Source organism: Petaurus breviceps, unplaced genomic scaffold (assembly GCF_028583685.1).
Source record: "Petaurus breviceps papuanus isolate PSGF00001 unplaced genomic scaffold, PetGlider_PUasm1.0 37, whole genome shotgun sequence".
Classification (NCBI taxonomy): Eukaryota; Metazoa; Chordata; class Mammalia; order Diprotodontia; family Petauridae; genus Petaurus; species Petaurus breviceps.
Window position 1 is genome coordinate 42,773,927 of NW_027186296.1, and position 14,758 is coordinate 42,788,684.

The 14,758-nt window shown below is 37.2% G+C and overlaps 1 protein-coding gene across 1 annotated transcript; it reads right to left on the reverse strand.

Annotated features, from left to right (window-relative positions):
- Nucleotides 1–393: 393 nt before the first annotated feature.
- On the reverse strand, nt 394–1,000 carry LOC138168540 (large ribosomal subunit protein uL5-like). The gene has a single exon (XM_069097519.1). The coding sequence runs from the start codon at nt 980–982 to the stop codon at nt 446–448; it is 537 nt and encodes a 178-aa protein (XP_068953620.1). The 5' UTR covers nt 983–1,000; the 3' UTR covers nt 394–445.
- Nucleotides 1,001–14,758: the final 13,758 nt, after the last annotated feature.

The following is a 14,758-nucleotide window of genomic DNA, read 5'->3' on the forward strand; positions in this document are numbered from 1 at the left end:
CAGAAAGGTGAAAAGACTTACCCAAAGTCACTTAAGTAGATAATTACAGAGTTGGGACTATTACCTGTGTTACCTGGCTCTAATTCTCTTTCCATTACCTTGCACTGTCTTCCTTGTCTGTTTCATACATATAGACTCAGAATAAATGACTAAATAAATTTTTGTTTCCTCTCCTGGCTTTTATTTGGCACATTTCATTTAAAGATAGTGAATTTTATAAATAGTCTGATATTTTTTACAAAAACATAGGGTTGTTTTTTTTTTTCTGTCAAGGCATTCCAGTGAGGAGAGGAGGGGAATAAGTTAATCAGTCAATAAATATTTAGTAAATACCTACTGTGTTGCACATACTGTGCTAAGTACTAGAATGAAAAGAAAGGCAAAAACTAGTCATTTCTTTTTTTTTTTTTTTCATTTTATTGACCTTTTAATAGAAAATAGGACTTTATTTGCCAGGAAGGATGATGCCATCGCACTTTTGCTGGAACCAGCGCATGGCTTCCTCTTTGCCAATTCTGTGTTTGGCCCCGATGCAGCCTGTCCTACGTTTCTTGTCTGCAATGCTGAACCCAGGCCTGCCCAGCACCACATAGAAGTCCAAGCCGTAGATGCCGATGCTCAGGTCATATTTAATCCCCAGATCAATGTGATCCTGGATCCCAAAGCCAAAGTTGCCGGTGTCTGAGAAGTTATTTTTCCTTAACTCATATTCTCGCACCTTCAGCCGCTTCTCCAGAATCTCTTCAGCTTTGGCCCCACGGACAGTACAGTGAACGGCGATCTTCTCATTTCTCCTGATTCCAAAAGATCGGACAGTATAGCGAGCTTTGGAGAACACTGGGGTTTGGCCTGTGAGCTGCTCCAACACTTTGGCCGCCCGGGTCAGTCGATCTCCACTCTCCCCAACACAGATGTTGAGGCAGAGCTTACGGATTCGAAGTTCCCGCATGGGGTTTTCCTTTTCACCCTGATTTTGAGCCATGGTGGCGAAGCTTAAGAGAGGATCAAAACTAGTCATTTCTATTAAGGAATTCACTGTCTAATGAGGAGACAACATGTGAACAACTATATACAAACAAGCTATCTACAAGATAAATTGGAAATAAATAATAGAGATAAGGCACTATAATTAAGGGTGATTGGAAAGGCTTTCTGTGGAAAGTGGAATTTTATCAGGAACTTGAAGGGAGCCAGGGAAGCCAGGAGGTAGAAACGAGAAGAGGGATCATTCTGGGAATAGGAGGAATGGTCAGTGAAAATACCTGGAGTCAGGAGATCAGTGTCTTGTTCGAGGAACACAAAGGGGGCTGGTGTCACTGGATCACAGAGTATGTGGTGGGAAGATAAGATGTAAGAGGTCTGGAATGGTGTGTGTGTGGGGGGGGGGCGTGGGGGGACAGGTTATGAAGGGCTTTGAATGCCAGACAGAGGATTTTATATTAGATCCTGGAGATAAGGAGCCACTGGAGTTTGAGTTGAGTAGCAACACTGTCGGCCTTGATGTTAGGAAAATTTAACAGCTGAGTGCAGGATGGTCTGGTGTGGAGAGAGACTTGTGGCAAGGAGATCAACCAGTAGGCTATTGCAATAGTTCAGGCATGAGGTGATGAGGGCTTGCACCAAGGGGTTAGTAGTGTCAGAGGAGAGAAGGGGGCATATGCAATAAATGTTACAAAGATGGAATCTACAGGCACTGACAACAGATTAGACAGAGGACATGAGAGACAGCGAGGAGAAAAGGACGGCACCTAGTTTGTGAGTTTGGGTAGCTGGGAGTGTGGTAGTGCCCTAGACAGTGATATGGACACTTGGAATGGTCAAGGATTTGGGGGAAATTAGAATGAGTTCAGTTTTAGACACATTAGTTTTAAGAACTCTAGAGGAAATACAGTTCAAGATGTCTACTAGGTAGCTGGAGAAGCCAGAGTAGAGGGAGGTCAAGAAACAGCTGAGGGCTGGATGAGTAGATCTGAAAATCATCAGCATAGAGATGATTATTGAATCCATTGGACCTGATGAGATCACCAGTCTAGCAGGAGAAGAGAAGAGGTACCAGAACAGAGCCCAGTGGAACACCCTATTTTAGCAGGTGTGACCTGGATGAAGATCCAAAAAAGGAGACTGAGAAGGAGAATGGAAATAGGCAATGTACTGATAAAAAGACACCTGATTTTCTTTTGGTCATAATTCAAATACATGTGACATGTTTGCAACATGTGATGAACTTCCTATTCCGAGCAACAAAGGTGCATTTAGGATCATTGATTCTGTTGATTATGTTTTATCTTTTTTTGCTGGGGGGGATCTGGCAATGTTATTTCCTAGAGATTTTACAAGTATTTCTCACTCTCACAAAGTCAAATGAAGTGGCAAACCTTGCCATCTGCTCTGAATTTTTGGTCTGTTTTTTTTTTCTTCTATTTAAAAACAGTTGACTGAGTATCTAGCTATGGTCGTATAAATTATGGTCTGTGGACTCTACCCCCACTTGAGGGCTGAAAGAAAAAGAATAGAACCCCCTGGGGAAATGTTACTCATCCTTATACCAAAGCCTTGGTGTTTAAGAATGAATTTTTTAGATGGTGGTGGTGTGGAGTAGCACAAAATACTCAGACTAATATTTGGATTTTCTTTTTTTGCTTCTATAAATCATACCTCATTGAACAGCATTGGATACTTCAGAATCCTCTCAAAGTCTGCACTATTGATCTAAATTACAAGAATTGCTGGTAAATGCACAAAAAATTATCCTTGTTCAATATAATAGAAAAAAATTTATAACATACAAAATATATTCAAAGTTTTAAAAAGTATCTTTTAAAATATATATGCATGTATATATGTTCTATATAACATTGATATATGAAGCAATAAATTATGTACTATTTATGAAAGCACCTTTGTGAAAAATCATTTATAATAAATAAAGAGGTAGGTAGGTCTTATTGTTATTTGTCCTTCATTTTGGTAGAGGACAAGTAACATCATGGGTGATGTGTTGACATGCACATGATTTGGATTTACATAAGGCAGAGTTGCACAAAGTCATCAGCCTCATTCTCTTCTTTAGTCACTGAAGTCCAGGGAGAGGACAAAAGTCAGGACAACTGGTGATGGTCTGGGATGCGGTGAATGACCTTGGCATCTTTGTTGCCTACCTAAGTTCTGAGTGCTCCACAGCACCTGCTTCAGCATTTTTATGGCCATGGAAACTTGTTCTTACCCACCATTCCACTAGGGGAAGTCTTCACATGCTTGGGGTAGACATCCTCCCATTCACCGATGGGCCTATTAGTTGTCTTCAACCTGGTTGAGCCCATCTGCCAAGATGCTTTCTTGGAGCATGGTCACTGGGCGTACTACAACTTCTTGGAGCAAGTAGGTAGGTAGGGTAGATAGACAACAACACACATATGTACCTGAATAAATATGCATATATATGCATATGCACCCGCACAGTATACATTATACATATATGTAAATGTGTATGTATAAACATATGCATTTTTGTTCTAAATCAGTACTGCCCTTTGTTGAGTGTGTGTGAGCAGGTGTGTTTGACTCTGTGTGGGGAGGAGGAGGGCTCTGTAGCTTAAGGATGGCGTGCTGGACTTGTGGTCAAGAAAAATCGATTTCGAATACTGCCCTTGACACTCACAAGCTTTATAATCAAAGACATAAAACTATATGACCATAAGAAATTTAACCTTTCTGAGCCACAAGAACTTCTCTTTGATGGCTTCCGATCTGCCTTGGGAAAAAGAGTTCCCATGTCCTTGATATGTATTATATGTGATATGTCTTTGATATATGTTCTACATATATATCCTTGATATAATATAGTTATATTTATGTATCTATCTATCTCACTGTCCTAAGACATATGAGTTAATATATATGCTCTTTATTCCAATATGAATCTTTGTAGTCCAAAAAAATTATTCTCCCAGAACTGTCTCTCATGCAATGCAACTGAATATTTATGACAACAATGATTAAAGCTAGTTTTTCCTTTCTCATTACAATATGCTTTTGATGTTTTAAAGCTGTAGAAAAGCTTTTGATATTTGGAGATGACTACAGTAGCTAGATATCAACCTGGACTCTGGCTTAGTAGAATCCAAGTCACCAGATTCTTCGCAAAGGTGCTTCCACAAACAGTATATAACGTCTTGCTTGATGTCTAATGACATAAGTTGTTCTTTGCCATCTACATCCTAGCTCTCCTCCTGGTTTACAAGGGCCCTGGTTTACGCTGGCCTGTGTTGTCCTGGCCTGTGCCCCTCGTACCTTTCCTGCTAACCTCCTAAGTTGTCTTGGGTTGGAAAATTGTTTCACTCTGTCTTTTTGTGGGTTCTGCAGTGCTAGAATTTGTTTACAGTTATTATTTACAGGTATTTGGAGGTATAAGGAATCCCTTTCTTTACCATCTTGGCTCTGGCTCCCTTTAATAGAATCTTTGAGGTTAATTTGGGTATTCATAATAATCAGAATGATTTAGTTGCTCAAAGTTGTTCTTAAAGCAATACTGCTGTTACTGTATACCATGTTCTCTTGGTTCTGTTAATTTTGCTCTCTGTTATTTCATAGAGTTCTGTCCATGCTTTTCTAAAAATCATTTGAGCTCATAATTTCTTATAGTATAGTAATATTCTATCATGAACATACCGCAATTTGTTTAGCCATTCCCCAATCGATGGGCCTCCCTGCAATTTTCAGTTCTTTGCCACCACAAAGAGAGCTGCTATAAATATTTTAGAACATGTAGGTTCTTTTCTATTTTCCCTATCCTTTTGAGAAACAGACCTAATAGTGGTATGGCTAGGTCAAAGGCAATTTAATAACTCTTTGGGCATAATTACAAATCTCTCTACAAAATGGTTGGATCATCTCATAGATCCACCGACAATAAGTTAAGGTCCAAATTTTTCTACATTCCCTCCAACATTTGTCACTTTCCCCTTCTTATCATTTTAGTTAATCTGATAGGTATAATATGATATCTCAAGGTTGTTTTAATGTGTATTTCTCTAATGAATAACAATTTAGAGCACTTTTCATACGACTATAAAGTGTTTTGATTTCTTCATTGGAAAACTGCCTGTTCATATCCTTTGACCATTTATGGGGAATGAATTATATTCTTTTTTTTTTAATTTTTTGGTCTTTATTAATTTGTTTGTTTACTTTTAGTTTACAAGATTCAATTCCACAATAATGACTTATATTCTTAAAAATTTGACAAAGTCCTTCATATATTTGAGATATGACACCTTTATCTGAGGAACTGTCTTAAAATTCCCCCCCTCCAGTTTTCTGTTTTTCTTTTGATCTTGGCTACATTTATTTTATTTGTACAAAACCCTTAATTTAACATAATCAAAATAATCCATTTTACAAGACTCTCTATCTCTTATTGGTCATAAATTGTTCACCTATCCACAAATTTGATAGGTAATAAGTTCCACGTTTTTCCAATTTTCTTGTAATATCTCCCTTTATATCTAGGTTGTATATCCAATTTGACCTTATCTTAGTAAATGGTGTGAGATATTTGTCTATGCCCAATTTCTGCCAGACTGCTTTTCAATTTTCCCAATAATTTTTTTTTTTTACCAAATAATGAATTCTTATCCCCAAAACTTAAGTCTTTACACTTGTCAAAACCTGGGTAACTATATTCATTTGCTGCTATAGATTGTATGTCTACTCTGTTCTGTTGGTCTACTTTTGTATTTCTTAGCCAGTACCAGAGAGTTTTGATAATTTCTGCTTTATAGTTTAAGATCTGGTATTATTAAGCCTCCTTCCTTTACATTTTTCCCCATTAGTTCCTTTGATATTCTTGACCTTTTGTTCTTCCATGAGTTTTAAATAAATAAATATTTTGGTGCCTTTTCCAAAAATGCTTAATTCAGGGGCAGCTATATACTACAGTTGATAGAGCACCAGCCCTGGAGTCAGGATGACCTGAGTTCAAATACAGCCTCAGCCACTTACTAGCTGTATGACCCTAGGCAACTCACTTAAACCTGATTGCCTCCAAGAAAAAAAGAGAAAAAAAGTATTTAGTTCTTTGCAGTATGCGTTACCTTCGAATTAAAACTCATCTTTTTCTCCCTGTCCTTCCTACCTTTAAAAAGAATCATTATAAAAATATAAGTCATTCCCCAATTGATAAATGGTCAAAGGATATGAACAGGCAGTTTTCAGAGGAAGAAATGAAAGCTATCTATAGATAGTCAAATGAAAAAAATGCTCCAAAGCACTATTGATTAGAGAAATGCAAATCAAAACAATTCTTAGGTACTACACCACACCTATCAGATTGGCTAACATGACAGAACAGGAAAATTATAAATGCTGGAGAAGATGTAGGAAAATTGGAACACTAATTTATTGTTGGTAGAGTTGTGAACTGATGTAATCATTCTGGAGAGCAATTTGGAACTATGCCCAAAGGGTGATAAAAATGTGCATACCCTTTGACTCAGCAATAATACCACTTCTAGGATTATATTCCAAAAAGATCATAAAAATGGGAAAAGGGCCCATATGTACAAAAATATTTATAATAGCTCTTTTTGTGGTGGTCAAGAATTGGAAATTGAGGGGATGCCCATTAATTGGGGAATGGCTGAACAAGTTGTGGTATATGAATGTAATGGAATACTATTGGTACTGTAAGAAATGATGAGCAGACAGACTTCAGAAAAACCTGGAAAGACATATATGAACTGATGCTGAGTGAGGTAAGCAGAGCCAAGAGAAATTGTACACAGTAACAGTCACATTATGCAATGACTGACTTTGATGGCCTTCGCTCTTCTCAGCAATGCAAGAACCTAAAACACCTCCAAAAGATTTATGATGGAAAATTTGATCCACATCCAGAGAAATAAATATGGAGTCTGAATGCAGATCGAAGCATACTATTTGCTCTTTTTTTGTTTTGTTTTTTCTTTCTCATGGTTCCTTCCATTCATTCTAATTCTTCTATACAACATGACTAATGTGAAAATATGTTTAATAAGGATGTATATATATGTAGAGCCCATATCAGATTGCACGCCTATCTTGGGGAAGAGAAGGGGAGGGAGGCAGAGAAAATTTAAAACTTATGGAAGTGAATGTTGAAAACTAAAAATGAGTAGATTAATTAAAAAAAATAATAATCATGACAGGCCAGCACACATATTGAAGTGGAAATAGACAACTAGTAGTAATGTTTATATAAACTACCTTTCTGGGCCTCAATTTCCTCACCTATAAAATGAGCTACATCTTCACTTCCAGATCTAAATGTAGTAAGCTTTTGCTAGATTCATTTTTCTCTCCCAAAGAAAAATGACATTTTAAAAAGCTTTAAAATAGTGAATATTAAAAAAAAAACTTTCAGGGACTTGAACTTAGAGAATCTCTTTTCTCTAAGCTCCAAGGCTCTTTGGCATATATAGAAATCACGAAGGGGGATTGGAACTGTGTAAAATCCATTGTAATAGATCTGTCACTGCGCTCCCCCCCTTAGCCATTCTTTCCTGAGCAGAGAACTTTGATATGCTTATTTTCAGAAAAGCTTGTTCATTCAAGCTGTTGCTAATTGCAAGATTAGTCATAGAGTAATGTTTCTTTGAAGGGTGTAGAAATATTGTTATTCAGAGGAGAAATCAAATATTATGTATGAATAGAAACAGGTTTGCCCATTAGTAATATTTGATGTGCTGCTCTATTCCATCATGGCAATAACAACGGGTGCATGTCAAACAGATGTATATTTGTTGCAGTTATCAAATTCACAGCGTTGTCTTTCCTTCAGTTTTATGTCCCAAGAAATGTAGCAACTTGGAAACTCAGCAGACAGGCCATATATTACCAGTGGAATTTTTAAGAGGCTACAAGCTACTGGTGACTGAAAATGAACTACATAAGAATACCATGCTTATTCCAAATTCTAAGCCTTCAAAAATATTATTTTTCTTTTTTTTACCCACTTAATATTTAATTTTTCCAATTACATGCAAAGATAGTTTTCAAAAATCACTTTTATAGAACTTTGAGTTCCAGTTTTTTTTCTCCCTCCCCAAGATGGCATGCTGTTTGAAATAGGCTATACATGTATAATCATGAAAATACTATTTTTCATGGAAATAATATTCTCATTCTTTTTTTCTGAAAATTATTGCTTATTAATTAAAAAAATTTTTTTTGCTTTGGGGCAGCTAGGTGGCACAGTGAACAGAACACTGGCCCTGGAGTCAGGAGGACCTGAGTTCAAATCCAGCCTCAGACAGTTAACACAAAAACTAGCTGTGTGACCTTGGGCAAGTCACTTAACTCCAATTGCCCTCCAAAAAAAAAAAGCAAAAAAATTTTTTTTTACTTTAAATAACAACTAAAATCAGCACCTCTATTTATACACTAGAATAGGAAAAAATGATTGTACATGAAACTATGAATGTGTATGGCTCACTTTTCAATTTAAGAATATAGTATATTCAACATGTCACTTTCGGAGCTGTCCTGTTTGTCTGTGATTCTTCCTTGTTTTGTTCTTTTTTGTGTATTTAGAAAATAATTATCAGTAATCTCCTCTTTTTTCTTTCATCATTTTTCTTTCGGCTTTCATCAACCCTATTCCTAGTCCTTTACTCCGTTCTATATCCTCCTCCCTGCCGTACACACATACATACTGAAATAAGAAAGGACAAATAAAACCTTTGTCATAAATAAGCATGGCCAACCAAAATAAATTTCCACTTTGGCTATATCTGAAAATGAATGTCTCATTCTGTATTTTGAGACCATCGCCTTTCTGTCAAAAGATAGAAGCACGTTTAAGCATTGGTCCTCTAAAATAGTGATTGGTCATTGAACTAATAAGAGTTCTTTGAAGTCTTTCAAAATTGTACTTGTATTGTTAATCTTATATTGTTGTTCTTGCTGTTCTGGTTCTGCTCACTTCAATCTATGTTATTTCATACAAGTCTCCCCAACTTTTTTAGAAATCATTCCTTCCATAAATTCTTTTTTTTTTTTTTTTAAGCAATCGGGGTTAAGTAACTTGCTCAAGGTTACACGGCCAGTTATTATTTCTGGGTGTGGTGCTGAGTATCTGAGACCGGATTTGATCCAGGTCATCCCGACACTGGAGCTGGTGCTCTTACTCGCTGTGCTACCTGGCCGCCCCTCCCTTCCATAAATTCTTATGGAACATTAATGTTTCATTACATTTGTATTTGTTTGATCACTTCCCAAATTATAGGCAATTCCCTCCTTAGTTTCTACTTCTTTGTGATAACAAGAAGAGCTACTACAAATATTTTTGTACATGGGTTCTGGAACTACCACGTCAACCCTGACTTGTACTGGCAAATAAGATCCCTAGAACTCACTTATCCTGTGAGGCTCTAGGATCAGCATGGAGAGTTTGGGGGGGGAATGTTTCATTCAAATGCTTTTGCTTATAAGCTCTGCCTAACCCCCGTTGCTGATTTTTCCCTCCTCCACTCCATAATTATAGGTTGATATAAATTAACCAATCAGATATAATTAGCTTTTAATAAGAGGTATTTATTAAGGAGATAGAGGAAGTAAGAATGGTTGATTTAAACACTGTTTTCTTCAAAGTCTTTGACACATCTCCCATAAGTATATACAGAATCTAGGGGAAAGTAGGCTCAAGCTTAGAGACCACATATGACTATCATAGAATTCTTTTTGCTGAAGTCCTCAAGATGTTCCCTTAATTATAGTGTTGTTTTTCTACTGGGCTCTTTGGAAAGCCTTGATTTTTACTTTCCTCAGTGTGTCTAACTTATTCACAGCTCCTGATGTAGACATTGCTGCCAGTTACTGCCCTATTCCAAGGATATTGCTAGAGTGCCAGTGAAAAAGTCAAAATTCTCAGTATTCTTAGTTCACCAGGACTACCTCTGGCCAAAATGGAGTTGGAGATGGGAAAGGAGAATAAGGGTGAAGATAAAATACTATCTACTTTCCTGCCACCCCAATCAATTCCTTCTCAGAGGCTTGACTGGAGTAATCCATGATTAAGTTGTAAACACCTGACTGCCCTGGATTCCAAAATGATGTCATAGTCTATCCATGACCCACGGGCAGTGACTGAATTTCCCAACCAATCAAAACACACATCCTGTATAATGCACTCCAGTTTATCCAATGGCTTTCAATGACATCTAAATTGATCAAGGACTTTCTCACACTTAGTCTAAGGTTTATTAGTGATTGATGCAACTGAGAAGAGTTTTCACTTGGTTAATGTATCAGGGCATAGAATCTTGGCACTTTAAATGAGGTGATATGATTTGATTGATTAATTCAATTTGTTATAACTTGTTATAACAAGATTTGTTATATCTTGTTATAACAAGATATAAAGGATATTATGGTGGAATGGGAGAATGTGAACAATTTGTTCCAACTGGCCACAAAGGCAGTTAAAGTAGGTTCTACGGAGAGCTTAGATCTGGGTTCTGATGACTTTGGAAGAGGGAGTGAGTCCAACAACTTTGTGCAATTTTGCCTTACTTACATCTAATTTATGCACAAATCTAAAGACATCACTCATACCATTTTGCAATTTTGACCTACCTCAAAGTCCTTTGGAAATGGGCAAGTGATGAAACAGTAGGTGTGGATACATAGGGAGCTATAATTACAACCCTGCACCCAGGTGACCCATGCCATAGAGTCATCTTCTCATGCGACTGAAGCAGCAGTGGGATTTGGCAGCCTCCTGGATATATAAGCAGCCTTTTAAAAGAACCACACTACTCATTTCCTGCCATGAAGAACGGCCTAGAAAAGGTTCCCTAAAAATTGTCGACTTCACATGGCCTAACCCTGGCCTCCTAAACATGGCAGATAGGGATCCTTCTCTGTGGTAAAAACATGCAAAATATGTGCAAGAACTTTTGTGAAGATGATTCCACTCACCATTGGTACTTGGAATATGCACCTGTTTTTTTCCCACTTCTCCAGGGTATAATTGTATTGCTTGATATAAGATGTTCATCTAAAGGCAGCATTAATAATAATAGCTTATATTTATATATCACTTTAAGATTTGGAAAGTATTACATATGTTATTTCATTCAAGACTTACAACAACCCTGTAAGGTACTTGTTCTTACCATTCCCATTTGATTGCTGAGGCTAAGAGAGATTAAGAACAGACCCTCACACATACTAGGCACTTAATGAATGCTTTTTGATTGACTGACTAAGTGTACACCTGTTTATGGACAACACAAAACCCAGTAGACCTAAAATATGAGTATCTTTGTGACAGAACTTAGCAGGTATTACATTACATTACAAATAGCAGCCCTGAGTAAAACAAAGCCTGCAAATGAAGGCTAGCCCCCTGAAGTTGGAGCTAGATACACATTTTTCTGGAGTGGTTGCAGTGATGGGAAGCGCTGTGGATCTGATGTAGGTTTCACAACCAAATTTAATCCAGTAAACAAGCTTGTATGCCTCCCAAAAAGGAGTGAATGACAGGCTCATGACAATGCAACTGTCACTTGCTGGAAAGTGCCATGCCACCATCATCAGTGCATATGCTCCCACTATATGATGAGCTCTGATGAAATCAAAGAAAAATTTTTTGAAGACTTAGAGACCCTCATCGTCATTGTGCAAAAAGAGTGTAATTCTGGGTGACTTTAATGCCAGAGTATGCATAGACTGTTAGACTTGGCAGGGTCTCCTTGGGAGGAATGGAGTCAGAAATAGCAACAGTAGCGGTCATTTGCTATTTAAGACTTGTACATCTCATGACCTTCTAATCCCCAACACTGTTTTCCCTTTACCTAGATACAATAAGACTTAGTGGATGCCCCCTCGCAGCAAACATTGGCTTTTATTAGTCTATGTCATTATAAGGAGAAGAGACAGACAGGATGTGAGAATGAGAAAGGTAATGTGTGGTGCAGAATGCTGGATGGATCATAGACTTATCCTCTTCAAGAGAAACATTCACATTCAACAAAAGTAGCAACCACAAAGTAAAACAATTACCAGAAGACTTAATGTCAACTGTTTAGAATGCTTCTCTAGCCATCAATAGTTTGTCACTAAATTGGAGGGAAAGCTGAGCCAACACAGGGCTGGCAAGAGTGGAAGAAAGAGAAAAGATGTGGGCAGCTTTCAGAGATTTGCTGTGCAGCACCACTTTTACTCATCTGGGCCAGAACACTCACAAACACCAAGATTAGTGTGATGAAAATGATGGGGAAATTCAAAGTTACTAAATGACAAATGAGAACTCTATATGGTTTACCGGCAGGATAATTTATCCATCTCTAAGAAGGCAGCGTTTAAATTCATCAAAAGTGAAGTGCAAGAGAAGCTTAGAGAGATGCAGAATTCTTGGCTCAGTAAGAAGGCAGATGAAATTCAGTTTTAAGTTGATAGTAACAATCCAAAGCACTTTTTTAAAAATGGTATTTTATTTTTCCCCAGTTACAAGTAAAGATAAATTTTAACATTCATTTTTAAGCAAGTAATTTTTTAATTGAAATATTTGTGTATGTATATATATTATAAATAATATTTTATTTTTCCAATTACATATAAATATAGTTTTCAGCATTCATTTTTATAAGATTTTGAGCTCCAAATTTTTCTCCCTCCTTCCTTCCCTTCCTCTCTCCCCCAAAATGGCAAGAAATCTGATATAGGTTATACATGTGTAATCATGTTAAACATTAGTCATAACAAAAGGGAAAAACCACAAGAAAGATAAGCAAAAACAACAAAAAAGTGAAAACAGTATGCTCTGATCTGTGTTCAAACCCCATAGTTCCTGGATGTGGATAACATTTTCCATCATGAGTCTTCTGGAATTGTTTTCGATCATTGTATTGTTAAGAAGAGCTAAGTCTAACATAGTTGATTATTGTACAATGTTGCTATTAATGTATATAATGTTCTCCTGGTTCTACTCACTTCACTCAGCATCAGTTCATATCTTTCCAGGTTTTTCTGAATTCTGCCTGCTCATCATCTCTTTTAGCACAATAATATGCCGCAACTTGTTCAGTCATTCCCCACAGCATTCATTTTTTAAAAATTTGAGTTCCAAATTTTCTATCCCTCTCCCTCACCTCCCACCTCCTGGTAAGCAATTTGATATAGGTTATATATGCTCAATGTATTTTACAAATTACATATTACTAAATATGTTGTATACATGCAAAACATATTACCATATTAGTTATGTTTTGAAAGAAGACACAGACCAAAAGGGAAAAAAAGACAATGAAAAAACCACAGAAAGTGAAAACTTGTGTGTTCTGATCTGTGTTCGGACTCTTATCAGTTCTTTCTCTGGAGGTGGATAGCAGTTTTTCATCAAGCCCTTTAGAATTGTCTTGGATCATTGTTTGCTAAGAATTCAGTTAATCATCATACAGTATTGCTGTTACCATGCAAAATATTATCCTGGTTCTGTTCACTTCTCTTTGCATTGGTTCATATAAATCTTCCCAGGTTTTTCTCATATTTGTCTGCTCATCATTTCTTATAGCATAGTAACATTTCATTGACACTTGTTCAGCCATTCCCCAGTTGATGGGCATCCCCTCAATTTCCAATTCTTTGCCACTACAAAAAGAGCTGCTATAAATATTTTTGCACAAATGGGTCATCCCCTTCTTTAAAAAAAATCTCTTTGGGATACAGACATAATAGTAGTATTTCTGGGTATACAGTTTTATAGCCCTTTGGGCAGAGTTCCAAATTGCTCTACAGAATGGTTGGATCAGTTCACAACTCCACCAAGAGTTCGTTAATGTCTCTATTTTCCCACATCTCCTCCAAAAATTATTATTTTCCTTTTCTGTCATATTAGCCAATTTGATAGGTGTGAAGTGGTACCTCAGAATTGTTTTAATTTTTATTTCTCTAATCAATAATGATTTAGATCATTTTTCCATGTGACCTTAGATAGCTTTGATTTCTTCATCTGAGAACTTCCTGTTCATATACTTTGACCATTTATCAATTGGGGACCGAAGTACTTTTATCATGCCCTGAAGGCTATTTGTGGGCCAAAGACCCATGGTGCATCTGAACCATTCTGCGCTGATGGAACCACATTTGTTAGTGATAAGGACACAATCCTGGAGAGAAAAGTTGAATACTTCCATAATGTTCTCAAAGCACCATCATCAACCAATGTGAAGCCATTAACTGTATACCTCAGGTTGAAGTCAATCCCTCTCTAGCTAAACTTCTAGTTGAAAAAAAGGTTTTGAATACCATTAATCTCCTTTCCTGTGGCAAAGCTCCTAGTGCTGATTTTATTCCAGCAGAGATTTATAAGGCAGGGTGTCCACTACTCACACAAAAGCTGACAGAAATTTTCTGGTTTATATGGTGAGGAGGTGTAATGGAAATGCAGATTTAAAGATCTTCCCTGCCCCTAGGCTAATGTGCACCTGGAGCCTGGGGTGGGAGGCTTGTTTTTCAGTAGATACTTCTTGATTGGCCAGTGAGTCAATAAGGTTGTTACATTCTCTGAGCCAGGAGAAGGCTATATAAGCCCTGATGTGTAGCTTTGTTTTGGGACTCACTTTGAGAAGTGTTCTGTAATTTGATCTGAATTCTGGGAAGCCGTTGTTGAGAGTCCCCCGGCTTTGAAAAACCCAGAATGTGGAAACCCAGATGTTGACTGGGTATGGATATAATGGTTGGGCAGTTTGGAAATCTGTCTACTTGATGTTTCTGTCTT

Bases quoted from the DNA above. Each gene is read 5' to 3' on its own strand.
- LOC138168540 (XM_069097519.1), bottom strand. From the start codon at position 982: ATGGCTCAAAATCAGGGTGAAAAGGAAAACCCCATGCGGGAACTTCGA.